Source organism: Cydia splendana, chromosome 10 (genome assembly GCF_910591565.1).
Source record: "Cydia splendana chromosome 10, ilCydSple1.2, whole genome shotgun sequence".
Classification (NCBI taxonomy): Eukaryota; Metazoa; Arthropoda; class Insecta; order Lepidoptera; family Tortricidae; genus Cydia; species Cydia splendana.
The window spans coordinates 5,869,064-5,895,336 of NC_085969.1; the positions used below are offsets into that span (position 1 = coordinate 5,869,064).

Here is a 26,273-nt window from a genome sequence, read left to right on the forward strand (position 1 = left end):
GTGGTCGATAAATCGTACTTTGCTTGGTAAAGGGTTAAGAGTTATATTCTTTGATGTAAAATAAAACAACAAAATGACTCGTGAATTTTTAACATTTATTTTTCATACTATACAAGACATTTTGTATTTCTCAAGCGCATCTCGTCTCGAATGGAGACGCCCCTTAAACCTACACTTAACTACTAACAAGAAGGCTTTGGCTTCCCTTTCAACCGAACATCCAATCACTCGACACCCAGTCCGGATCAATATAAACACAATGCAAATCAAAATAACCAATACATCTTTTATACACAATAGTTTTATAACCAATTTGATTATGTCCGAACTCGGCCTACAATTCATTAATTTACCAACATTCCAATTTAAAAGTTATGACACAAGCAAATGCATATTTTTACTATTTTACACTGAGATGGAATAGAAGAAGGACTGTTGATTTACGACCATATTATAAAATATACTAATATCATATATATTAATAGTAGGGCTTTAGAAAGCTCCAATTTAAAATTTTAAAAACGGCAAAAATTATGAGATATACACGCATATAAAAAATTAAAAGTCTTGTTTTCGTGTAAAACTGTAGCTTGTTAAACACGTACATGTTACTAGATAACTAGGTATATGAGCAATTTAGAGAGTACAATGCAAAACAATCCTCCTTCTATATCCACCTGGGTCACGCAGAATCAACAACACACACCATGCAATCTCCAATGTTATCACATTTTCTTGTATGTTAAGGAATTTTGATACAGAAAGTACTCTCTTTTAGAGATTCAAATAATTAATTTGTAGCCAGTCTATTAGTTACTATTCAGTGCCCTGTTTATATCATAATATTTACATATCGCTTAGCGGCAAACGGGCAGGCTAACACTAGCTTAACTATGGAACCCAGGTTCCGTAACATCAAAGACAATTGAAATATAACACTTGCGAAATCCAAAAAAAAAAAGGTTGACGTTATAGTCACCACTAAATATCAGTGCTGCCCAGTGAAACTACATACTATTCTAGCTCAAATTTTATTTAGAATGCGCAAGTCTATTAATTCAATTGTCTATGGTAACATCTAATACAGAAACACACCACTGTCCCTTGTGTTCTAAACTTCGAAAATAGCACAGCAGGTTACACTTATGCCTTTCAACTATTTACAGCTATTTAAAAAGGGGCATTGCCTGCCGGTTTTAGAACACAATTATTATCAAGAACAAAATTTTCTTAAACACAGTTTTTATAAAAGCACCCAACAAATACATCTCAATATTCTTTTGAACTCGGCAAGGAATGTATGAGGACGCGGGGGTGCACCAAATGGCCTCACAATTGGCTCCGTTGTGAAATCAACTCAAACGAAATCTATACAATTTTACAATTACCGATATATCTTACAGTGAATAAAGCTTTAAGAGTTTGGATTTAAAACAACAATACCTACTTATAATCGATACCCTAAGCAACGACTCTTAAAATTATCTATAGTGATTTACCAAACTTATTTAAAAATATTAGAACAAGCCAAAACAATTTTTAAACAATTTAAATGAAGCCAAACAATTTTATCAAACTACCAACATTAATTGCTTATAACTCATTCTTAGGTTTAAAAGCCCTTTTAAAATTTGTTGCAGTTTACATACAAAAATAACATAGCTATTGCTAATATTATTTAGAATTTATGTCGGGTCTGATCCCAACTTACAATATGACTAAATGTTTTTGTTACTGCGAGGCTAGTAAATTTAATAGATTCGCAACAAATTTTAAAATGGCCCGTAGGTAATATTACGGTGAACTATTCAGTATTTGCAGAGAACTCTATGCACATTATATTGTCCTGAGAATTATTCTAATTTGGTGTAACTGTAAGACTTACATCACATCAAAACAATATGTGAACACCACAGTAATTAAGACAGACACGACAGTAATTAACCGTCAACCCTGTGCAAACTGTACAATGTATAGTTATTTCTGTAGTACAATTTTAACTTATTTATTTATGTCATACATCATGTACATAAAATAAATATGGTTTATCCGGCATGCCAGACAATTTTTGAATTATTATTAAATGCTATTTTACTTATTAAAATAATTGTAGTTAATTTGTTGTTTAAAAGCCGATTGAGCCAAGTGCCAACTGGACTATTATTGGACATTCTAGGGCTGTCTGTGCTTTGTTGTTGGTTATTAATTGAATATGTATTTTTGTTGAAGTTTACTAGCTGTTAAACTCCTTTAAATCGAAAGGAAGCCGGTATCGGAGATATTTTACAAGAAAGTGGTTAAGGTAAAAGCACCAATGATCGACGCTGCACCAATGTTCGACATGGCACTTATGTCAAAGTAATAATATAGTTTAAGTTTGAAGAACGATTTTTTTCTCTATATTCAAAATTAATTCCTGTCACTTTGACCTATAGTACTTATGTCAAACACTGTCTAAAAGTGTCGATCATTGGTGGTTTTCCCTTACCAGTAAGAAAATATTGCAACTTCCTTCCGAATTATTATTTCCAAGCGATCGGCCCAGAGACAATTTTATTATTTGTATTATTATTGTAGCCGTGCCGTTCTATTTTGTCGTCGAGGTCTATATCGGACTTCCGGTTCAAGCGCCATCTTGGCAGTCACGCGTCGTGATTATTTCCTTTGTTTTTTTGCTCATTAATATTGTTTAAAGTGTAATATCGATAGCTTATTATACAGTAAACTAATGTGGTAGTGTGCAGTGAATGGAGAAATTAATCTTGAAATGCGATTAACCACCATTTTGGAGTCAACGGCCGGTAGTCCACGTAAGTAGCACGTGGACTACCGGCCGTAAAGTCCAGCTATCGCTTTACAACAACTAACAAAATCACCGTACACCGTCTTGTACTATAACCATACAATTCCGTACACGGCGGGAAGAAGTTGATATCTCTCGGGAAAAATTTAAGAAATTTGAAACTTATGCAAGTTACTTTTAAGTTCAAATTTCTTCGGTAGAATATCTCGAGTTATCAATTTCGTCGTATTTAGTTCCTAATACCTTGATAGGCGAAATAGTCACACTGGACTGATGCCATAATTTAAAAAAAATGACTGAGGTCTAGATCGATTACGATCATATCATAGCTTGTATACTCAATTAGAATGGATATTTCCGTGTAGTTAGAAATTTTTTGTTATCCGAATGATAAGGACAGCTTATGAGTAACACTGGAACATTAAAAAAGTGGCGTCTAACATTACCTAAACCGTTCACTGTCGTTTTCACCTGAACGTGGACTTTCTCTTCTCCACCTTCTCCTGGCTGGGGTCCCACTCGACGTCGTCGGGGTCGTCGCCCTCGTAGGGCGTCGGCGACAGCGGGGACAGCGGGCTGTCGCCGGCCGACTCCTCCCCCGCCTCGCCCGCGGCGGAGGGCGGCGAGGGGGGCGACGCGGGCCGGTAACCGTGCGGCATGGAGGCCAGCATGTCCGAGTACGTGTGCTCGGGCAGGGGGAAGCGGCGCGGGGAGTACGGTCGCACTGTCTGCAAGTAGAGATGATGGGTTAGCATGGAGAGTAGGTAGTTAAATAGTGATGTTATATTCGGTTGGAACTAAGGCTATATACGCCGGTAGGCCAAGCCCGCACTACGATTTTAATTTTTGCGACGATTTTAGAATCTCGCTGTAATGCGGATTTTTTGTCGTATAGCGCTTTATGTCATACGAGGTTTTGTCATGAAGAGAAGCTTCGTTTTTTCTGTGTGAGAATTTTATGTGCTTGTTCGTCATATTTATTGATTACGTGCATATCGGACAACTGTGTTGTCGTACAGTAAAAATACCGGACTTGGGCGAGTGCATTGTTGTATATTTAGCTTTATTATAAAAAATATAAACGGGAAATCTGGTTCGTGAGGCTTTGTGGCTTAATTGAATTCCCTCCAGGAGTCGCCAAATTTTTGAGAAGAGCCAACCGCAGTATAAATTACTAGTTTTGGGAACCTTAGAGTCGCAAATGTTTTCCTTGGTCTGGGAACTCCCAAGTGTTAATATTTTGAGTGGTTTGAGGAGTCGTAATTGTACTTCTAAAGAGTCGCATACGGCTCGCGAGTCGCGGTTTGCAGACTCCTGGACTCTCTTTTTAGTCGGATACTCTTGTCAGAGCAGTCGTGGTCATTGAGGTCGTCGTACGGCCTTTTCTGTTGTTTCCCACCATGCTTCTCTATTTATTGCATTCCGCACGCACAGATTTAAAGGTGACCCGATGAGAGCTTTAACTCGGTCGGTCCCTCGCATTGAAGGCCGCAATCTGGGTCTCGGGCCATCCACTCCGCCTCGGAACTACAAGCCTCTCCGTGGCGTCGTCTTCGCTGCGCGGAACGTGACCGAAGGAGCTAAGGATACGAGAGGGAACGATTGCCGAAAGTCTTTGTGTAACTTTGAGCAGACTCCCGGAGGTTTACATATACCAACTATGTCGGTGTACTGTACGTCGCGATGCGACCGGGTTTCGGTTCCGCTTTAAGCATAGCGGCAGGGGCGCTTCAGGGCGTATGTTCAGGCATAGCTGCATCAAATGAATCCTGGTGTAAATAGTAATTGTGTACCTCACGGGGCTCTTGCGGTGGCGCAGGAGCGGGCGGCGGGGCGGGGGCGGACGCGGGCGCGGGCGGGGCTCCGCGGCCGCCGCGGCGCGCGCCGAGGTAGCGGCCGCGCTCGCGCGCCTCGCTGCGCAGGTGCCGCGCGCGCACCGCCGTGTCCGATATGTCCTCCTCCTACATTATAATATACATACTGTTTAATCGCGTCCTCGAGACGACTAATTAAAGAGTTCCTTCGGAGATCAACCAAATCATACTAAGTAAATACATATACAAATTGATTCAAGAAATCTGCCCAAATGGGACAAACGAAACTTTAATTGTACGAGTGACACCTGTATCGGTTCGGTATACGGTCGGAGCCCTCATTTTACTGGTTAATGTCTTAAACGCGTAGACATTTTCATTCCCTCGTTCGTTACATTCGTACCGGCTCCTGTGTATCGACCTATACTGATAACCCGATATATGAAATTGACCTCATAAATTTATCTTAGCACTGTTCCCCAGTCCCCGCATACAAAATGTACTTATTATACCTCGCTTTCCAACGACAGCCGCCTTATCTTAGAGACGCCGTTGTTCAGACGCGCGTCCGACATCTCCATAACTCGCCACCTGTAAAAATAATATAGTATCACACGAGTGTTTTAATGCCTAATTATGTACAGTTACATACACTGCTTTATCTACACACATATTATAAACTTTCTATGATATATTCACTAACATATTACAGCCGACATTGGGGCACTTTCCTCTCTGGCGGAACTCGCGGATATGAGATGGCGTCTCCGAAATATCTTTATCGCACATTTTACACGAAACTTTTGTTATAGTTACTTTAAAAACAACAAAACAAATTAATTTTTACTTACAAACTAATTAAAAGATAAACTGTACGTCAAATGGCGGCAAATGAAAACTTTTTTCACGCATGTCACGCATCCGTAGTTTTTTTTTTTAATTCAAAGACGAACTAGAGTCGGGGTCGATTACCATATCGTCCGATACCAACTTACAAGCGAGATTTGTCAATATTGTATGCAATTGTCATTTGATTTCGAATAAAACGTCATCTCGACTGATATTAGAATAGGGGTCAAATCAAATTGCCTTTTTTTCCAGAGATGTTCGAAATTTGAATGTCATTACCAAATCGATTTTGATATAGTAATGAAGCTATTACCACATTTTTACAGATAAGAAATTTGCTGTAACAAAACAGTTTATCGTAATGTGGGCCATTATTTACGGATTTTGAAGGTATCATAGAGAGTTTATGATATGTGTGTAGATAAACAAATATACGTAATGTGACATTGTAAAATAAAACATAAGACCCCGTTGTTGCAAACCAAAATACACTATAATGAGTTCAGCGACTCTGAAACGAATGGCTTCGCATACCTCATCTGTTCATCAAAGCCACATCACCTACTTAAATTTATATATATAACTCAATTCAAAGGTGTATGTCAAGTCCCCAACCCGCATTGGGCCAGCGTGGGGACTATAGCCTAAACCCTCTCGTACTTGAGAAAAGGCGTGTGCCCAGCAGTGGGACGTATATAGGCTAAATTATTATAATTTTTAACCAACTTCAATTTCATAGAAGGAGGAGGTTCTGTATTCGGTTGTGCTATTTTTTTTTCTATGTACGTTCACCGATTACTCCGACATCCGTAGTCCGATTTGAGTAATTCTTTTTTTGTTTGAAAGGAACTACCTCCGAGTTGGTCCCATTTTAATTTGGTTCTGTTCTGATGATGGGATCCATGAGGAATTGAGGGAACTCCTCAATTTTTAAAGGCACATGCATGGTGTTTTGGGCGTTTTCTTAAGAAACTCGAGCATTTTCTCCCGAAAACCACCAATTTGATGAAGTAGACCCGATGATGATGATTTCTTTAAATGTAAGTATGTTCAGTGATTACTCCGGCACCTGTGATCCGATTTGAGTAATTCTTTTTTTGTTTGGAAGAAGTTACCTCCAAGGTGTTTCCGTATTATTTTTGGTTCTGGTCTGATGATGGAATCCATGAGGAATTGAGGGAACTCCTCAATGTTTAAAGGCACGTGTTAAGTGATTTCGGGGTTTTCTAAAGTAACTCGAGCATTTGCTTCCGAAAATCACCAATTTGATGTACTGCTACTGTAGCCTTACCACGAGTTTGACATTGACATATTCGCTAACGTCTTTTGCATCTAAATGTAACTTTTTATGCATCTCGCTCACACTAAGGTTAGTACGAGCGAGATGCATAGGAAGTAAGTTACACACATGCTAGCGAATATTGGGTCCTTACCTATGAAATTGGCGTTTTTGTTCATAGATATAAGTCTGATCCTAGTTTTTTTTTTTTTTACAAAAGTACATACACAATTACAATAAAACTACAATATGATTTCGCCAAACTGCTTGACAGCAATTAATTGTTATTTTTTATTGTTAAGTGTTCAGAATTAAGCCTTGAAAATAGGTCTTTTCATGTGCTGTCGGTTCGAGTATTAAAATTACTTATATTTTTCTAATGGTACCAATTTTCAAGAAATGGAGATATTGAAAACATACCTTAAAGGTGTCAAAAATTACTGGAAAAATTTTGTTTGGTTTGAATTAGCCATCAAAAAAATATCCGCAAAATTAATTGTATGGAAATTCGTGTTTCGTTGAAATTCTCCGAACAAAACGCCAATTTCATAGGTAATGACCTAATATATCAATGTCAAACTAGTGGTAAGCTGGTAAGGCTACTGATTGGGGGTTAGGGTTAGGAGTTAAGGGGTCAGGGATTAAGGGGTCGGGGAATGGCGGTTGAAGGGTTGCTGGTTCAGGATCGAGGGGTTCCTGGATCAGGGGTTGATGTGCTGTGAGGTTGTGATGGGGGGGCTGAGGGATTGGGTCAGTGGCGGGGCGGGCGGATGGATTTAGTTGACAGGAATTATAATTTCCCAGACGGACTCGAGACAATTCCTGATTACATATTTACTAAAGTAATAGGTACACGAATTTAGTGTTAAACATGATCTTGTTTTTCATTCATGCGTCGCGCTCTTAACAATGCGTTAAAACTAAAAATGGTAAAATAAAAACTTTTTACAAAAAAAATGAAACCGACTTCAAAAAGGACGAAATTAGTTATTTGTACAACAAGAGATCAAAGTTTGATATTTCTTCGAGTGCTTATTTTGAGTCCCGTGCAAGCGAAAGATTCTATAATAGATTCACGAGCGTAGCGAGTGAATCTAATTTAGAATCTTGAGCGTAGTAAGGGATTCAAAAGCGCACGAGATGTAAATAACTTTGATCTCGTGTAGTACACAAAATTTTTCACCCTAAGCAGTGAGAACATACCTAGAGGGACAGAGATAATAGAACCCAAGTATCGAACTTGTATTAGACCCCGCATGTTGAAATGACATTTGACTATAAAGGTCACTTGAATGTCATTTTGTCTCACTCAGTGAGCAAAATCGCATTTTGCTCACTGAATGAGACAACTCAGTGAGCAAAATGCGATTTTGCTCACTGAGTGAGACAAAATGACTCAGTGAGCAAAATCGAATTTTGCTCACTGTTTTTAAGAAGCAAAGTACCCTTGTTCGAGCTGCTGAGGTGAAAAAAATATTATCCTTTTTTATGTCTATGCGTTACCAACTGATATGTTTGAAGTCGGTGCCAAGCCAAGTAGTAACAATACCAGTCAAAAATAATCAGCTTTATGGCTGTACATCCCATTAGAACTGTACTAATAACTATTATAAATGTGTAAAGAATTCTGTCTGCCTCTTTGTCGCCTTTTCATGGCTAAACAACTGAACCGCTTTAGGTGAAATTTGGCAAGAAGGTAAATTCCTTGAATTGTTTTATATTTTGAAATGTAGTCCTCGGGATAAGGGACGGGAAATAACTCAGTCCCAATCCCACACTTGCGTGCTATAGACTGTTCGAGCATTAGTAAGAAATGCTCCTTAAAAAATACTTCTGAGGTGTGTTCTTAGTAGGGCTCGCGGTCGGGTCCGGGTTTCGGGTACCCGTTGCCGAGGGCCCGTTCTCGTGCTACACGAAACCAGATTTATGGCCCGTTCGGAACGGGTAATTAAGATCCGTGTACCCGTGTGTCCGTGTGTCCACGGATACAAGGGTCCGGCCCGTTCTCGACGTATAGTGACGATCGGACGCGTTCTTTATAAGAGCGAAGAATTAAAAGTTTATAACGAACAATAATACATTACCAATAACAACCTAAACAAAAAAAAACAGAACAACAACAACTAGATCCGGAGCCGAACGCAAATCCGGATGCGAACGCACTACATGGGCACGGATTTTGACGGGTTCGTGTAATTCAAAGGCTTAGCACCGCCGGGGCTAAGAACACGGATGCACGGGTTGGCGTGTAGCACGGATATCGGGAGCCCTAGTTCTTAGGTCCAGTCGACGTCAATGATATGTTTACTACTTTGTAATAAGGCGAAAAGTGTAAACATATTTTTAACGTCGACTGTACCTACAGAAAGTACGTTCATTGTCGTCGTGTAAGGCAATCCAACGTACGAGGGGCGTTCAAAATATTCTCGGTATTGATATCTTACAACCTCTTCTAAAATTTCTTTCGTTACTGGCTGCTAAGGTTTATTCATTGACATTAAAAAAAAGTATAATTCGAACCGAGATGTTCTTTTGTTTTCCTGCAATTGCTGAACAAACATGAACATCATGTGCGAATTGACAATGTTAACTAAATTAGAACATCAATGCTTCATAAGATTCTCGACAAAACAGGGTAAAAATAAAAAAAACCATAAAAGAGGAAATGGATTGTGTTTACCGTGAGTCTGCTCCTTTTTTATCTACCATTCAAAAGTGGTCAAGCGAATTTAAACGTGGAAGGGAGAGTATTGAAGATGACCCTAGACCTGGTCGGCCTGTAGTAGCTACTTCACAAGAAAATATTGATAAAGTGGATAAACTTACATTGGAAGATGGTCGAGTGAAGGTAAAATCTATAGCTCAAGTAACCAATCTTTCTATTGGTATCATACATGATATTATCCATGACCATCTTAATATGTCAAAAGTAAGTGCAAGATGGGTTCCGCGAATGCTGACTCGGCTTCAAAAAGACATGCGTGTAGCGTGTTGTTCCGATGTTATTGACCTGTGCGGTGAAAATCCTGATGAGGTGCTGCAAGGAATAGTTACTGGAGATGAAACCTGGGTTCATCATTATGACCCAGAGAGTAAACAAGAGTCCATGCAGTGGCACATTAAGGGTTCAGCTCATCCCAAGAAGTTCAAGGTCGTCCCTTCAGCTGGCAAGGTCATAGCCACGATATTTTGGGATTGTGAAGGAATATTACTAATCGATTATAAAGAAAAAGGTTTAAATGTCACAGGACAGTACTACGCTAACATTCTACGTCAATTAAAGGATGCAATCAAAGAAAAGAGGCGAGGAAAGTTAACCAAAGGTGTTCTGCTTCTGCGTGACAACGCCCCCGTCCATACTGCTCATATTGCCAAGGCAGCTATTGTTGAATGTGGGTTTAAAACTGTTACTCACCCACCGTATAATCCGGACTTAGCCCCCAGCGATTTCTTTTTGTTCCCCAATCTTAAAAAGGATCTGCGTGGATTTTTTTTTCTGAGGATGAAGCATTGAAGGCGGCAGTGGAGGAGCATTTTTACACCAAATATAAAAAATATTTTTATGAGGGATTAAAAAAAATAATTGATCGATCTTTTAAGTGGATGAACATAGGGGGGGAGTATATTGAAAAATAAAAATATAAAACTTTTCGTACTTGTTTGTTTTCATTCTCATACCGAGAATATTTTGAACACCCCTCGTAGGTAAATCCTTATCGAATCGCACCAAAGTCATGGTATGCTTCAAAATTTGGCTTGGCACCGACTTCAAACATATCACTTGGTAACGCATAGAAATTAAAAAGGATAATATTTTATTTCATCCTTTTTGAAGTCGGTTTAATTTTTTTTGTAAAAAGTTTTTATATTATTATCATAACCTAGGTTCCAGCAGAATATCAATGCTTTACTCAAAAGAATAAAGTTTTATTTTTGCTGCAAGTACTGCAACTAATTATATATTTATGCGATATTTCTAACAATTCGATTGTGTACTTTAGTTTTCTTTCCTATTTGATAATGTGTTCAAGGAACACCGGGAAGGGAGTCGCCATTCGCGCTATTTCCCCTCTGCCGAAGCACATGCTGCACATGCCCAGCTGGACATGAACACAACGCGCATGCGCGGTGCGTGTTGTGACTCATTCGTACACAAAAAGAGATCGAGGTGTGGAAGATATGTAATTGTGTCGTCATTACAGATTAAATTTTGTATGTAGTGAAGTGCGACTGTGTGCACGTTTCCCCCCGCAAAAAATGGCAGAACGATTTGTACGGTGAGATATCGCTTGGGCTCCTCCCTTCCGACGTGTAGGAAGGCGGTGTTGCTCGAAGGTTAATGTATTAGTAAATTGTGTTTGCAACAATCAAAGTAGTAATAGACCGCGGGCCAGGAGCAAATATCGTGAGTCACCGGCTAGCGGCGGACTATTTTTTTAATTCATGATAGCATCTAAACTATCATCTGACAAAGTATCAAACGGACGGCGATGACAACATTTTTTTTATACATGTTTCGGTGGCTGCCATTCCTCAACCCACCAACGGAGCGGCAGCTGACGTCCATGAGGGTTCATCATACATAGCGGTCAACCATTATACGAGTTATCACCCGGGAAGCGATTGGTCATGGAAATCTGTTCCTGGCTCGCGGTCTATAAAGACAGTAAAGTAGTTACTTCGGCGTGACGATCTCCTTGTAGGTGAGTATCTGGGGTCGCGTGGCGGCGGCCACGGACTGCGGGATGACGATGTTGTCGATGTCGAACGACGCCGCGCGAGCGCGCGCCTCCGTGCTGCCGCGGCCGCGCAACCTGCACGACACACATAGGTTAGGACAGACATACACACATCAGATAAAGCCTGACCAGGAATATATGATCACGCGCCATGTTGGGGAATTTCACTGGTATTTTTTTAATACTGTATAGAACCACAGATGATCATATATTACTGGTCAAGCTTTACATAGGTCACTAGATAAGTTTTGCAATAGGCAAAGGTGAAACATAGAGACCTATCACATATACTTTTAAAAACTATATTTACATAGACAATGATTGGCGGGAAAACATTTACTTTCTTTATAAATCTTACCCTTACAACTTTACACAAGATACTGCCACTTTATTTTTCATTGCTTATTAATTTATACATCTGACATATTATAGTCATGATACTTACGATTGAAAAAAGTGTAAAATAAATAGATGCTGATTTAATGGCTTAAATTTATAATTACCTTTCATGAGTAGATGTCAAAGTTTCCTCAGACTGTTTTCTTTCTTTGATTCTTCTCGATAAAGGCGGTCTGCCTCTTTTCAATCCTGAAATCGAAAATAACCTTTATTTAAATTCTAATTTTTTGATTACCAAATTATTGTAGAAATAATGTTTCTCAGGGAAAGTGCAAAACCAAAATTTAATGTGGCCATATTCATTTGGCGAGGCCCTCTGGTGGTCGAATTGTGCATCAACCATTAGGGCGCGAGGCAACTCGGGCCGCGAGGCCGTAGGGCCCGTAGGCGATGGATCACGTCGCCTACGCCTAACGCCGCCCCTGCAATTTCTGAGCCCATTTCCGTAAAACCATTTTGTGAGGATTTGCGTCTCAGTTATACGCCGCAAAACGAACTGGCGACTGAGATCATAATGCTATCTCTTTTACCCTTGTTAAGACCAACCAAGAGTGAAAGAGATGGCCTGACTCGCCACTTAGTTTAGCGGCAAGTATAGTGTGTATGATGGGCCCCAGGGTCAGGGCCGTCTTAAACTATGCTGGGGCCCCTGGGCACATTAGAATTTGGGGCCCTTTTGGAATGTAAAGAAAGCTAATTAAACTAACATTTTTTTACTATGATCTTCTATTTATTATGGGTAATTAAATAAATATACTGTTACCGTCTGTCTTTTGGGGCCCCCTGAGGATGGGGGCCCTGAGCACGGGCCCCGTGTGCCCTTATGGTAAAGACGGTACTGCTCAGGGTAGTCGTGGCAGAGGCAGACCGAGAAAGAGATGGCGGGACGATTTGGATGCATTCCAGCGGGATTGGCGGGATCTTGCTCAGCACAGGGAGGATTGGGAAGGGAGAGGGGAGGCTTTTACCCAGCAGTGGGACACACACATAGGCTAATAAAAAAAAATAGTGTGTATGGACGTACTGGTAGGTCGTCTCGGCTTGGGCGGCGTGCGCTCCAGCCGAGGCTCGGGCCGGGGTGCGTGGTGCGCGCCGCGCCACGTGCCCGCCGCGCGCGCGCGGAACCAGCGCGCCGACGTCAGCGCGCCCACGTGCAGCCCGAGGGAGATGTCTGGAACTACAGTGTGTATGGACGTACTGGTAGGTCGTCTCGGCTTGGGCGGCGTGCGCTCCAGCCGAGGCTCGGGCCGGGGTGCGTGGTGCGCGCCGCGCCACGTGCCCGCCGCGCGCGCGCGGAACCAGCGCGCCGACGTCAGCGCGCCCACGTGCAGCCCGAGGGAGATGTCTGGAACTACAGTGTGTATGGACGTACTGGTAGGTCGTCTCGGCTTGGGCGGCGTGCGCTCCAGCCGAGGCTCGGGCCGGGGTGCGTGGTGCGCGCCGCGCCACGTGCCCGCCGCGCGCGCGCGGAACCAGCGCGCCGACGTCAGCGCGCCCACGTGCAGCCCGAGGGAGATGTCTGGAACTACAGTGTGTATGGACGTACTGGTAGGTCGTCTCGGCTTGGGCGGCGTGCGCTCCAGCCGAGGCTCGGGCCGGGGTGCGTGGTGCGCGCCGCGCCACGTGCCCGCCGCGCGCGCGCGGAACCAGCGCGCCGACGTCAGCGCGCCCACGTGCAGCCCGAGGGAGATGTCTGGAACTACAGTGTGTATGGACGTACTGGTAGGTCGTCTCGGCTTGGGCGGCGTGCGCTCCAGCCGAGGCTCGGGCCGGGGTGCGTGGTGCGCGCCGCGCCACGTGCCCGCCGCGCGCGCGCGGAACCAGCGCGCCGACGTCAGCGCGCCCACGTGCAGCCCGAGGGAGATGTCTGGAACTACAGTGTGTATGGACGTACTGGTAGGTCGTCTCGGCTTGGGCGGCGTGCGCTCCAGCCGAGGCTCGGGCCGGGGTGCGTGGTGCGCGCCGCGCCACGTGCCCGCCGCGCGCGCGCGGAACCAGCGCGCCGACGTCAGCGCGCCCACGTGCAGCCCGAGGGAGATGTCTGGAACTACAGTGTGTATGGACGTACTGGTAGGTCGTCTCGGCTTGGGCGGCGTGCGCTCCAGCCGAGGCTCGGGCCGGGGTGCGTGGTGCGCGCCGCGCCACGTGCCCGCCGCGCGCGCGCGGAACCAGCGCGCCGACGTCAGCGCGCCCACGTGCAGCCCGAGGGAGATGTCTGGAACTACAGTGTGTATGGACGTACTGGTAGGTCGTCTCGGCTTGGGCGGCGTGCGCTCCAGCCGAGGCTCGGGCCGGGGTGCGTGGTGCGCGCCGCGCCACGTGCCCGCCGCGCGCGCGCGGAACCAGCGCGCCGACGTCAGCGCGCCCACGTGCAGCCCGAGGGAAATGTCTGGAAAACAATACCATTTTATTATAAAACTTGCTCACAGGAGGAGTAGAATCAATATAATAATATATGACTACGAAAGAAACAAACTATGGTATCACAGTTAAAACGCGTGCAGTTTGATCGGCCTGCTGAAAACCTTCGCCACACAGTTAACACACAGTGCATGTACAACGTAAGTAAGAAGCATGACGCCCGCGTTCCGCTCACAACAGTCTCATATAACGACAACACCGCAATCGCATTAGAGGCGCGTTTCAGCTTGCTTAAGGTCTCTGCCCACTACACCGTATCATACCATGACCGTGCTATGAACGTGTCAGGCAAAAAAATATTCTTTGTATGAAAAAGTATGAGAGTATGCCCACTAGCCCGTTCCGTCGCCGACCATACCCGTCGCGTGCCATGCACGGACCGTCAAAAATAGTCGGCGAGGATATTTTGCCGGTGCCGAAACGCTCCGTGCATGGCACGCAACGTTGCCAGAACGGTGCGTGCAGGCGTCGAAACGGTGGGCTTACGGGTTATAACCGCGTATGTTGACCGTTCTAAGCCCGTTATAAACGCGTTGCTATATTTCTTGCCCGCTCTTACCAGTCTGATAACTATTCGCTCGCTCTTTCTGACGAGTATTGCTCTCGCGAATAAAGCGCGGGTACTAAGGGGATGAAACGCGGATGCTACGGGGATTATAGGCGGATGCTATCAGATGCTGCGCGGTTACTACGGGCACTAAACCGTAACGTACGTAACGTACGGATATGAAACAATGTGGACACGGTGTAGTGGGCATAGTAGTCCGTATCGCGTTACATTCCGTGCCTGATACGTTCACAGCACGGTCATGGTATAATACGGTGTAGTGGGCAGAGACCTTTAGTTCACACCTAGCTTGCGTCGCTCCACTATTTGGTTATAATTTCTTACCTTTTACAAAACATTGAAAACGCAACATTAAATTGCCAGTTCTTCTGTCTATTTTCACATCATTCGACAAATTGCTAACCCGGGGATTCCCAATCTTTTGTAGTCCACGGCCACGGCACACTTGCAAGTTTAAAATTGTATCTCAACACCCTAACCTAACTATTCGAAATACATACGTACATGGTGAGGATTACCTCGCGGCGCCCCTCTTTAGTGCCTACGGCGCACCAAGACGCCGCGGCGCAGTTTGGGTTTGCTACGATAGCCTATAGATAATTTATATCAAACGATGGTTAACAATATATACCTTTAAAATCACTAAGAACAGGATGGTAGCCAGGGTCCAGCCTCGCGAGCCCTTCAGACGGTGGTTGTGTAGGTGAGGCACGCCCCGTGCAAACGCAGCAGCTCTCCAGCCCGTGCTCGCAGCTGCAACTGCAAAACAAAACAACATTTTAAATAATCTTCATACAGTTCACAAATCATCATCCAAACCACACAACTCGCAAGCTTGGTACCCCTTGTGAAAGCACTATGACTATGATTAGTAAATCAATAAAGTCTGTGTGGGTAGAAAAGAGTTGTGGAATGTAAGGGAGCCCATACATTCTACGACTCTTCTCTTTCCGCAGACTCTAGTTTGTAGTAACTTTTTCTTCAAGATCACTCTCAAAATTTCTGTAACAAGCATATGCCCAACAGAAGACTACTTACTGGACATCAGCAGGCTTGGCAGCCTTGTTGGTGGCTATATGCAGGTTATGCATCTGCAGAAGCTTCCTCTTCTTGAAGGTGTCTCGACGGAGTGGCCGATGACGTGCACAGGTCTCAGTAGCTGGATCGTCGTCGGCGAGGGTGGCGCCGGGCAAGAGGCCCTCGTAGGCGGACGGCTGAGCTGGTTCTCCTTCGAATTGGACGGGGCCTTTGGCTTCGCGGACCTGGACAATTTGAGAATGATTAGTGTAAATTTCCTTGCTCTGTACTCGCAGTTCCTCGTCAATACGACCCTTCGTAAGACCCACCATATAAAGTTTTTCAATTTTTTATTTGAACCTTGTTCTACATGTAAATTGGAACGAATTTCGTTTGTTTTAAAAAGCAATGAAACAAAATAAATGCTACTTTATTTGGTTCATGAAAAGTTAAAATTAGATTGCAGATATATGTACATTGTAATGTACATTTAGATTAGACTCAGGAGGTTAAAACTAAGTGTAGTATTATATTTGAAAACCCTGATGTGGAGGTAATTTATTGTATGTATTATGTAAATAACGTTTATGTAAAACACACTGGATTGCGGGAAATATTTTTAAATTGATACTTTCTGTCGTAGATTTAATTAAGTTCAACCAAATAAATACATACAAATATTTGGAAACAGGAAAAGTAGTAACACATGACCAAACCTACATGTAATCAAGTTGCATAAATGGGGTATTTAATACATAAGGGATTGATAACAGAATCATGATTATAATCATTCAGTTATTAGTCATCATTATATCAAAGATTTAACAAACCAATCAAAAGAATTATAAACATATTTGTACTATGATATGAAGCCTAAATTCGAAATCATTACCCTATTTGTAGTGTAGGAGTAAAAGACTAGATAAAAACTCGGTAATTCAAGAAACGCAACCTAATTAGTCACCAAGGCCTAAATCTTAAATATCTTTACGCTGTATCGCTGTAATAATACGCGGTCCGATTACAAGTACCTAATCATACCACAAGAATGTGGTTTGAACCGAGTCACTGCATATGGCACTCAATTTCAAAACAAAGAAAGAAATACGATGCTGAGAATCTGTATACAGTGAATAACTTATAAAAATATGGATAGCGTATCATATAATGATAAAGTTAGGTGAATAATGCAAATATTCAAGTAATAACATGAAATGAAACAAAAAGTTCCAATACAACATTTTAAAATTCTACTGTATTATACACTCCTGCAATTTGAACGAACGCCGAACACGTGAACACAAAGAACGGAACGCGATCATTGCGACTATGCTCGTAGAATAGGATAATATATCAACGCAACGATAATAATAAGATTTTCGAATTTAATAAGGAAACTTGTACTTTATTTCGCGAGGGACCTGTGATCTAACTTATCTATCCTATACAAACAGTTGTATTATTAAGCCATATCAGCAAAAAGACAACTCCTTTAGCGTGCATTCGCTAGAGCGTCGCGTTGTGACTCTTGGAGTTAAACAATAATCTACCCAAAGATTGTCTGGAAGATATCGCTCCGCCTGTTGTTACCTTTATTCAATAGTCTTTGTTTATGTTTCTGTACATGTATTGTAAACTGTGTGATAAAGAGTATTGTATTCTACTGTATAATCTTACCTGTTTGTGCAGATCCGTGTGTTGCCGTATCTTGTACTCCAACTCCTGGACCTGGGCCTGGAGCCAGCACCAGCGGGTGGCGATGGAAGCGCGAGCGCGTTGGTACGACCACAGCGCGCGTTTCTCACTGGAACGCGTGTGGACAATGTTACAACTCATTGAGCAATATGCTCAAAATAGGTCATTTCTGAACTACTTTTGCCGTGTTATGAGAGGAGACATTGACTTTTATTAAAAATATTGAATCCCCTAGGCTCGGGCCTTGTAGGCCTAGGCGGAAATCCGGCCCTGTTTCCAGCTAAATTACACATTCCACACATGCAGCTCTTCAAAACATCCTAAAGACCAACACTTGAGTTTCTTTGACCACTAGCAGCACGTGTGGCTTTGTGGTGCCAAGAACTGGCGAATTAATTTGCAATTGGCTCTTGAGCCTCTTCTTCTGAAGTTAAATTAATACCTTCTTAAAAAGTTAAGAGAGTGCATTAGTGCTAGAAATGTGAATAATGAGATTAATGAGATCACCATCACCAGCCCTGTCTGATGATCATTCCTAATGACTAAGAGACGATAAAGGCAAAATAAACACTAATACCGTTTGTTTTCATGAGGTTTATGAAATGACTTAGTTTTGCTCCCAGAAGTGGGCGTTTGTGACTCAAAAATACATGCTTTATCTAACTCTATCTTGATAAGTGTAGTCAAGATATCTTGACTACATGGCATGCATACTAGGCCATATGGCCTAGTTTTTGTATATGTTTATGAGATGTAATGTAGTCACTTATCTACATTTCACATAAATAGTACATTACTAGAAAGCTGCCAATGTACGTAACGTAAAGACAATATTTCCATGCATGTCTAAGAGAATATTTTTCAAATTGTAAAACAAACACAATGTAACATAAAACCTAGTACACTAAGTAGAAAGTTGACAATTATTATCAGTATAAAGTGCTAAAAATTTTCAAGTTCATTATGTTTAAGGTCAAAGATCCTAGTAGGTATAGGCAACTTAGCTTAACATGCAGGAAAATGATTCAGGCGCGAGTCTTGCACAGAGATAATGTAAACAGATAATAAATGTGTGAGGAGGCAATGACCTCACGAAATTGCCGTGGCGATTATATCAATACACGGTAATATATCGTAATTTTTATTTTATGCTTACTATTTTATTTAATATTGCTTTTAGTGGGATGGTGCAAGTAGCGGTTAATGAATTTAGGCTTCATTATTCGTATATATTTCATTTACAGGCCCACTCGCACCATTCCACTAATCCGGGGTTAACCGGTTAAACCTGGAATTGCCAAAGTTACCAGTAGAATTTGACACTAGGTTAACGGTTTAACCTCTTAACCCCGGGTTAGTGGAATGGTGCAAGTGGGCCTTATACCTAATACAAGACACATTGTTGCTAAAAGGCTAACTAGAAGTGATTTCTTATAGGGATAAGTTTGCATTTGTACATTGAATTAATATTAGATAGATACATAGATAATCTATTTATTTGTTTATTATTGTAATTAACCAGTGTTACATACAAGTGTTAACATAGGACATAGTTTGTTGTAAATAAGAATTATTAGAATTTTTATAGGTGCCTGTATTGTGTTTAAATAGCCCTTTTTATCATCAAAAAGAGTGATTGTTGCCTTGAGAATACACAGAAAAATTCTAAAGATGAAGCTATGATAACTAGGAATAGTATTTATTAATTTACAAATTGTTCAAATACATCTGGCAGCATTCACTTATCCGACATGCCTATGGCATTGAAGGTACTAACTATTGACTAGAGTAGAGCCACATCAGTCAAGGTCTGATCTTATAACAAGTCTCAACTGGTCACAGAACAGTTGAACACCATGTGTTTAAATTAAACAAAACACAAAAGCATAGAATATTGTTTAAAATAACAAGTGAAAATGAAAACAGAAAAATGATGCAATATGTTACCTACTGGATGAAAGGTCACCAATTTTAAAATTAAAAGTTCTATGTACCTAGGTACGTATGTTTTGTTTACTATTGACTAGATTTACTAGAATCTAGATTCTACATGTCACTAGTGGGCAATTGGGCATGATGTGCGAATCTTTAGAAGTAAATCAAAATTTTGTAATAAGTGTTCAAGGAATCTACAAATAAAACATTTCAACTTTGTTACTTCTTATTATGCAATAGTCAAGGGGCCTATGTTTATTAAAGTATACTATAATATCATTATAATGTATGATGTCATAATTATCTACTGTTATTTCACAGTCCAGTGGCTTAGCATAAAGAATTGTTGACACATTTAGGGGCTGGGATAGGTTAATGTGCTTAACCTACTTAAGCTGGCATATTGTCAAGATTTGGACGTCCAAAGTATTGATTAATATCTTACGAAAGTTGTGCAATAACCTAGCTGGACCTGCCTAATGTAAGTGTCAGGAAGAAGTTTGTGTGGAGAAAGTGAAGAGAGTCAGCCTTTTTTTTTTAATAAATCTTTTCAAATAAACTTGCGAATTTCAGGAGTTTCAAGATATACCTAATCATAGGTATATTATTACAAACAAAGTTTACATACACTGGGCACCATTCCTCAATATTATACATTGTTTGAATGTAGACACATTAATTATTGTTAAGAAGATAATTATGAAAATGACCTGAATAATGCATATTTCTGGGACAAGTATCTGCAGATAGTTTTAAACACTGTCCAAATTTCTGCCCCTGACTGTATAATCTGTACAATCAATCTTGTGTAGCTAACAAGCACTTAAACAGTTTGCATGTTTACTAACAATCTACCCAGAATGAGTCAGCTATAATGACATTAAAACAGTCATGACACACCTCTGATATTTGAGGATAAACTTGCAAAATAACATTTGAATGTGGCAAGTACAAATTGATAACTAGATAGCTTGTATATGGACAAGAATGTAAAAATATGCCTGTAACAGACAGTACTGAAGTGTATACTTTCTGTATAGTAATTCTGTTATAATTTATAAAACACTAGCATAATAGAGGATGTCTGATGAAATTATGTATAGCAATGAAGAAATTATTGAGAGATGTTAAGCCATAGATTGAGTATTTGAGTAAGGGTTATGGTAGCAGTGCACTTTGACATAATTACCTACATACATTTGTCAATTATTTTTTTTGCAAGACTAAATGTGCATGCATTGGAACCGTTAATAATGGAACTAAACAAACAAACAACAAGAGGTTTTTCTATTAATCATAAATGCACTTTTATGCCATATTTAGATATTGTCAATTATAGGAATCAAAATATCAAAAACATGCAAATTTATATTCTAATTCTGTTATTAAGAAAGTATACAATTTATTTACAAGCAATTTCGCAGAGCAAAGTATAAAAAACTTACATAGGCATGTGCTGTTGATGGGGATTGTTGTAGACCACTGCCTCATCATTGCTCTCTGCCCCCGATGAAGATGCAGTGGCATCAGAATCCAGCGCATGCTTTACAGCTGACACATGAGATCGCAGCGCCCCCGCCGTGTCCTCTAGACCCGCCAATGTCCCTGACGGAATCGCAATTGATGCTGATTTTGATGCATCACCTTTAGAGGTTCCGGCTCTGTAGTACTTAGGACCAAGTACTGAAGTAGACCGAGAGGAGGCACTGGCTTGCAAAGCTGCTGTTGTCTCAACTTTCTTTAGAAATGCCTTAAGACCCATTGGTCTCCCTACACCATCTTTACGGGCTCCTCTCATAGCTTTGTCAATTGTATGAGCCACCTCTTCTGACACTCTTTTGCCTAATGTTCTGGCTTGCAACATCCTCATTCTTCTTAGTAAAAATGCACATCTCCGCTCCAGCTGAAGCTGTGTTGCTTTTATCTTCTCTTCTGTTGTGTGTGCATCACCCTCTGAATCTGCCGGTTCAGCCATATCAAAGCCAGATAGGGGAAATATGGAGTCAGCATCTCCTGTTGAAAGTACATCACCTGTTTCTAGTGTTTTGATAGCTTGGAGAAGGTCTGCTTGTCCCAGGTCAGTGTTATTGAGATCATTGAGGATCTGTTCCATTTCTTGGGAGTCTTTGGCGAGATTAGGCTGCTCCTGAATCCCCATATCGTCGTCGTCCATGGTGGCGAGATCGGAGCTTGATGCGAGTGCTCGATCACACTGCGAGAGCGAGAGGGTCAGTTCTGAGAGCTCTGGCAGGTCGGGAGGCTCGGGCGGCGCGTACGGCGGCTCCGGGACGTCCATGGCGGCGGGTGGCCGGGGACCCGGGGCCATGACCCGCGTCGCCCGGCTACGCTCTCTCGTTATCCTCACCCATAACGCCCTTATGTAATCCTGAGTTTCCCGTTACCACAGTTAGCACTTCAACACACAATCACTTCACTACACTGCACTATCCGATCTGACCATTCTTTCCCGTCAGTCTCCCGCCAGTTCACCGATCCCCGGCCGAAACGAGCAGCCCGACCGGCGCGCTCCTGAAATACACAACGTTTAGATGCGATAAGAAGCCGGTTTTTCTAGGTGTAGCCAATGCAAAATCGATATCAAGCGTCATAGATACTCATACACGACAAAAACTTCAGACATAGCTCTAAAATTTGAATTTTGACCCACGTGATAAAGAGTGGGCTAGCTGATCGCAGTTGCTTGTTTCTATCCGAGCGGTATGATAATCGAACAGGAAACGTAACACTTCAACACTTTAGCGGGAAACAGTCACACGATAACATCACTTTCTGCCGTTAAATGAATAACACTGAGCACGAAAATACAACAATGATGAATTTTTAAATAATAATGGCGGAATGAGGACAGAAAACAATCCGATCCGCCTTGTATTCCAGTGACGAAACGTACGCCACGGTAAGCGTACAAAGACAGACTTGTGAAAAAGAGATGGCTAGTACGTCCTTGGGTCTAGTACTTGCGCGGTAAAGTCAAATCAAATCTAATAAACATTATAAAGTGGGTCGAATGAACTAATGATTACGTATGATAATTATGAATGATTTAAATTAATTTACACTTGGTATCCGAAGCATGTCTACCATAAAAGTTTCATCGTAATTTAAAGAGGCACTTAGTTGTCTTACTTCTTCACAAACCACGCTTGTTGTATTTGACATACCTACGGCTTTTGAAATTTGATTTGAAATGATGACGAAATTCTTATCAATGAACATAAATTCACTTAAGCGTCCGTAAAATTTTCTTAATAGATTTAGTCGATTTTAGAGAATAATATACCTACATGATAGTGTTTAAAATAATATTTGCTCAATTAAAAGGAATTGAATTGAATTCCTACTTTCAACGTTTCGTTTCTCCAAACATCTTAAAAACTTACTTCAAGTCATTTCACTTTTCTTGGTGAAATTTACCGATATTTAAAATATACACCTAAACTTTAAAATAATAATATTATTACACAAGAAAGTATTTCTTGGTGGTGGCGTTAAGAAATGAAAAGCTATGTGTATTTTTTTTTCTATAAAAATATATCGATATCAAAACGCAATAACGCGTTCCGTTAAACGCAGATGATAGTTTCGTAAAGTACTTACTATAAATTACATTCCGTTCCTTACTAATCGTAGACTTGTCACGTGACAGCGAGATTCGACCGCTGTCTGTCGCTAAGTTGAGGCACAAGATATTTTTTTATTACAATTTAATACCTATCTGCAAACCGAAATGTCACATGAAATCTGTTTCATGTTTAAACAAATAATTAAGTTTAATTTTACAACATTTACCTACATCAACCGAAAAGTCAAATTCTTTACTGTAGTTAACCCAGTAGTCATTTGTAAGGTAAAAAGTCCTTGCATAATGATTTTGTAAATCATTGTATGGCTAAGACATGCAAAGCAAATTTAGACCTTTTTAGTACCTACTTAGTAGGTTCGGAAAGATGAATAAACCTTGGTTATACCTTATACCCTTGCCAGTAGCTAATACCTATTCTCTCAGTATTTACTGAAGAAGTAAATACCTAGTCATTAAGGTAACTAAAAAAAAATATTGCAGCTTTTAAGAATCCAAGATTGGCTCTTGTTGTCAGGTCTTCATTGAGCAGCAAATGTTTATTTTTTCGGGTTTACATATTATTTCCTTCAATTAGGTGTTCAAAATGGTGGTTTGGTCAAAATTGCAAATTACCTATATATATTTATGATTAGGTACCTAATTTACCTATGATGTATAATGGTAAATACTGTTTATGTTCAAATGAGAATATGATTGCAGGTTTTGATTTTGAAGCTTGCATAAATAGGAAATAGGTAATTGAGCTTTAGGAGCTCATTCTTATTAGCTTAGAAAACAAAATGTAATCATAACTAAAAACCTAAATTCATGCAATTACTGTTTATAAAAATACTAAATAAATAAGAACAATACTTAAAAAAAAAACATTATGTTGTCTTACCTGAATGTAAATCACAGAAATATGTGGAGAAATCAGTATGTTCAAGAAGTGCAGAGCTGGTTGAATTTCCATTTTTGATTTTTCTTTTTTCTACAACCTAGAAAACAATAATTTATAACTTAAGCTTACTGTGCCTATTATATAGTATATTATTTGAAACAATCTTCTGAACTGACTACAATTTACTAGAAATGACAGATCATTGACATAGCAGAGTGTATGTCAATGTTGACAGAAAGTTTGAAAACAAAATAGGTAGGTATCTGTTCTTAAAAGTTTTTATTATGACATGAACCAAAAAATTAATTGTAGATTATAGGTATTATTGTAAATAATATACATATTCCCTTTCACCATTATATTAGCTTATACAGTATTTAAGAAAATCTAGCTTTAATTACACCGGTCATACATGTGTATTAGGGATTAGAAATATAATTTTCCCTTAATTCTCTTTTTTATTTTGATGAGATTATTTTGTTTTGTATTTATAGTAGGTACTTACCCAGATTAATTGTTAAACTAAAAAATTACCTACAAGTACTTTACCTAAATACTTAAGTAAGTACTTAAACAAAAAAATATTTAAGTAGGTGTGATACCTACTTAAATAAGTAACTTATGTTATGTTATGTTCCTTGCTCACAAATGTTACTAAATAGCTTCAATGCTTAGTTATCAGTAGGTAAAGAGATATTAGAATTAAATAATGTTTTAATTTATGATGTAACTACATATTTCTTTTTATCTTGTACCTACCTAGATTGATTGTTAAGATTTAACTCAACATACAAAAATACCTAGGTACTTAAACAAAAAATTATATACACAAATGTTAAAGTAGCATCAACACTTATGTCACCAATAAAAAAAATATTGCTATTAAATAATGTTTAAATGTAGTATCAACTGTGTATTATTTCCTTCGATGAATCAATCTTCCTTAGCTAAGTAGTTGAACAAAATTAAAAGGAATGTGCACCTATTTTAGATGATGTCTTCGATTCTATATCCCGCTTAATTGATAAAATGTTGTATCAACTGAAGTACTATCTACTGTTTGATACAAAATATAGAAGAATAGAAAGCAAACATACATTCATGTAAATAGCTTAAATATTTGTATTAATGCAATCTAGATTATTTTTGGTACAAAAAACATAATTATAAAGACAATCCTAAGCAATCAGTGACAAAAATATTCATTTGCAAATCCAAAATCTTGATCACTTGTTGATTTGTCTTATTATTTTATAAAAATGCCAATACCCAACAGAGACTGTTTAATAGTTTATTCATTTTCTGAATTATATACTCATTATTTATTATTCACAAAAAATACACAAGTTTTGTGAAGTGACTTAGGTAGGTATTCAACATTATATTGTTTTATCAAATTCTTTTAGCAGTAGTTACATAGCTCTACAATTATTTGACTAATGATTAATCGAAATAAGAAAAGAAAGAAGAGTTATTGATTTGTTTACTGGTAGATCTCATTTCCACCCTTGATTCTTCAAACATAAATCTACTCAACATTACAATAATCATAAGTTTTGGTATATGTATAGACCTACATTTAGAAGTGATGTGTAGGCAATACAAACATTTCTGGACGTCCTTTATAAGGTCTTATTTACGTATGTAATTAAATTTTAAGTTTAGTAGTTGTAGTTTCTAGTTAGGTAGGTACATATGTAGCTAGGTAGGAACCTAGTAAGGTTCCTCTGATTACCGGACTACGATTATGAAGTTTATATTTTAAAATAAACGTGGTAAAAACAATAATCTTAAGTATATACCTGTTTAACTTTCTTCTATTAATCCAACAGAATATTCTCAGATTTTGATCTAACAAAGTAGGCTTTGCAAGTTCAAAAAAGTTTCTGTAAAAGCAGAATTTTGGCAAAATAATAAGTTAAATAATACAATGTAACCCTCATAAACAATAGGATTTAGAAAACTGCTCATTATTCAAAATAATATGTATTTATATCTTAGGAGTCTACGACCTTACCTTCGCACGCAACGACAACAAGGGGTAAAAGAGAGAAGGGAGGAAGTTGAACAGAGTTGAATGATGGATGGTATATTGGTATGTCAACATTTTTAATATGATGCAAAAATTATTCTTCCCTAAGTAATTTAGAATTTATTACGATTATAACAAACGTCTTTTAATATAACTTTTAATATTATTGCTTAATATTTTATTTATTATCTTTAATATTGGATTCTATCCCTTGATTCCATGTCAACTTTCAAAATCA

The 26,273-nt window shown here is 39.9% G+C and overlaps 1 protein-coding gene and 1 long non-coding RNA gene across 2 annotated transcripts in view; both read right to left on the bottom strand.

The window, feature by feature from the left end:
* Positions 1–74: 74 nt before the first annotated feature.
* On the bottom strand, positions 75–26,090 carry LOC134794162 (uncharacterized). Its single transcript, XM_063765879.1, has 12 exons — positions 25,806–26,090; positions 24,004–24,100; positions 20,965–22,048; positions 17,567–17,693; positions 15,911–16,134; positions 15,504–15,631; positions 12,908–14,098; positions 11,988–12,072; positions 11,425–11,559; positions 5,130–5,208; positions 4,597–4,764; positions 75–3,531 (listed from the first exon to the last, which is right to left on the bottom strand). The coding sequence occupies exons 3-12, from the start codon at positions 21,843–21,845 to the stop codon at positions 3,271–3,273; spliced, it is 3,279 nt and encodes a 1,092-aa protein (XP_063621949.1). The 5' UTR covers positions 21,846–22,048; positions 24,004–24,100; positions 25,806–26,090; the 3' UTR covers positions 75–3,270.
* Positions 75–26,273, bottom strand: part of LOC134794211 (uncharacterized) — a 39,050-nt gene continuing 12,851 nt past the window's right edge. Inside the window, exon 2 of the long non-coding RNA XR_010144645.1 lies at positions 75–2,725. This is a non-coding gene — a long non-coding RNA (uncharacterized LOC134794211). The remainder of the gene's footprint in view (positions 2,726–26,273) is intronic.

Excerpts from the sequence above, each read along its gene's own strand:
- LOC134794162 (XM_063765879.1), bottom strand. The coding sequence starts at position 21,845 with ATGGCCCCGGGTCCCCGGCCACCCGCCGCCATGGACGTCCCGGAGCCG. Across the intron at positions 14,099-15,503 it reads TGTTCTTAGTGATTTTAAAG|ACATCTCCCTCGGGCTGCAC; the intron begins GTATATATTGTT and ends CTGTAGTTCCAG. Across the intron at positions 5,209-11,424 it reads AAGGAGATCGTCACGCCGAA|GTGGCGAGTTATGGAGATGT; the intron begins GTAACTACTTTA and ends TTATTTTTACAG.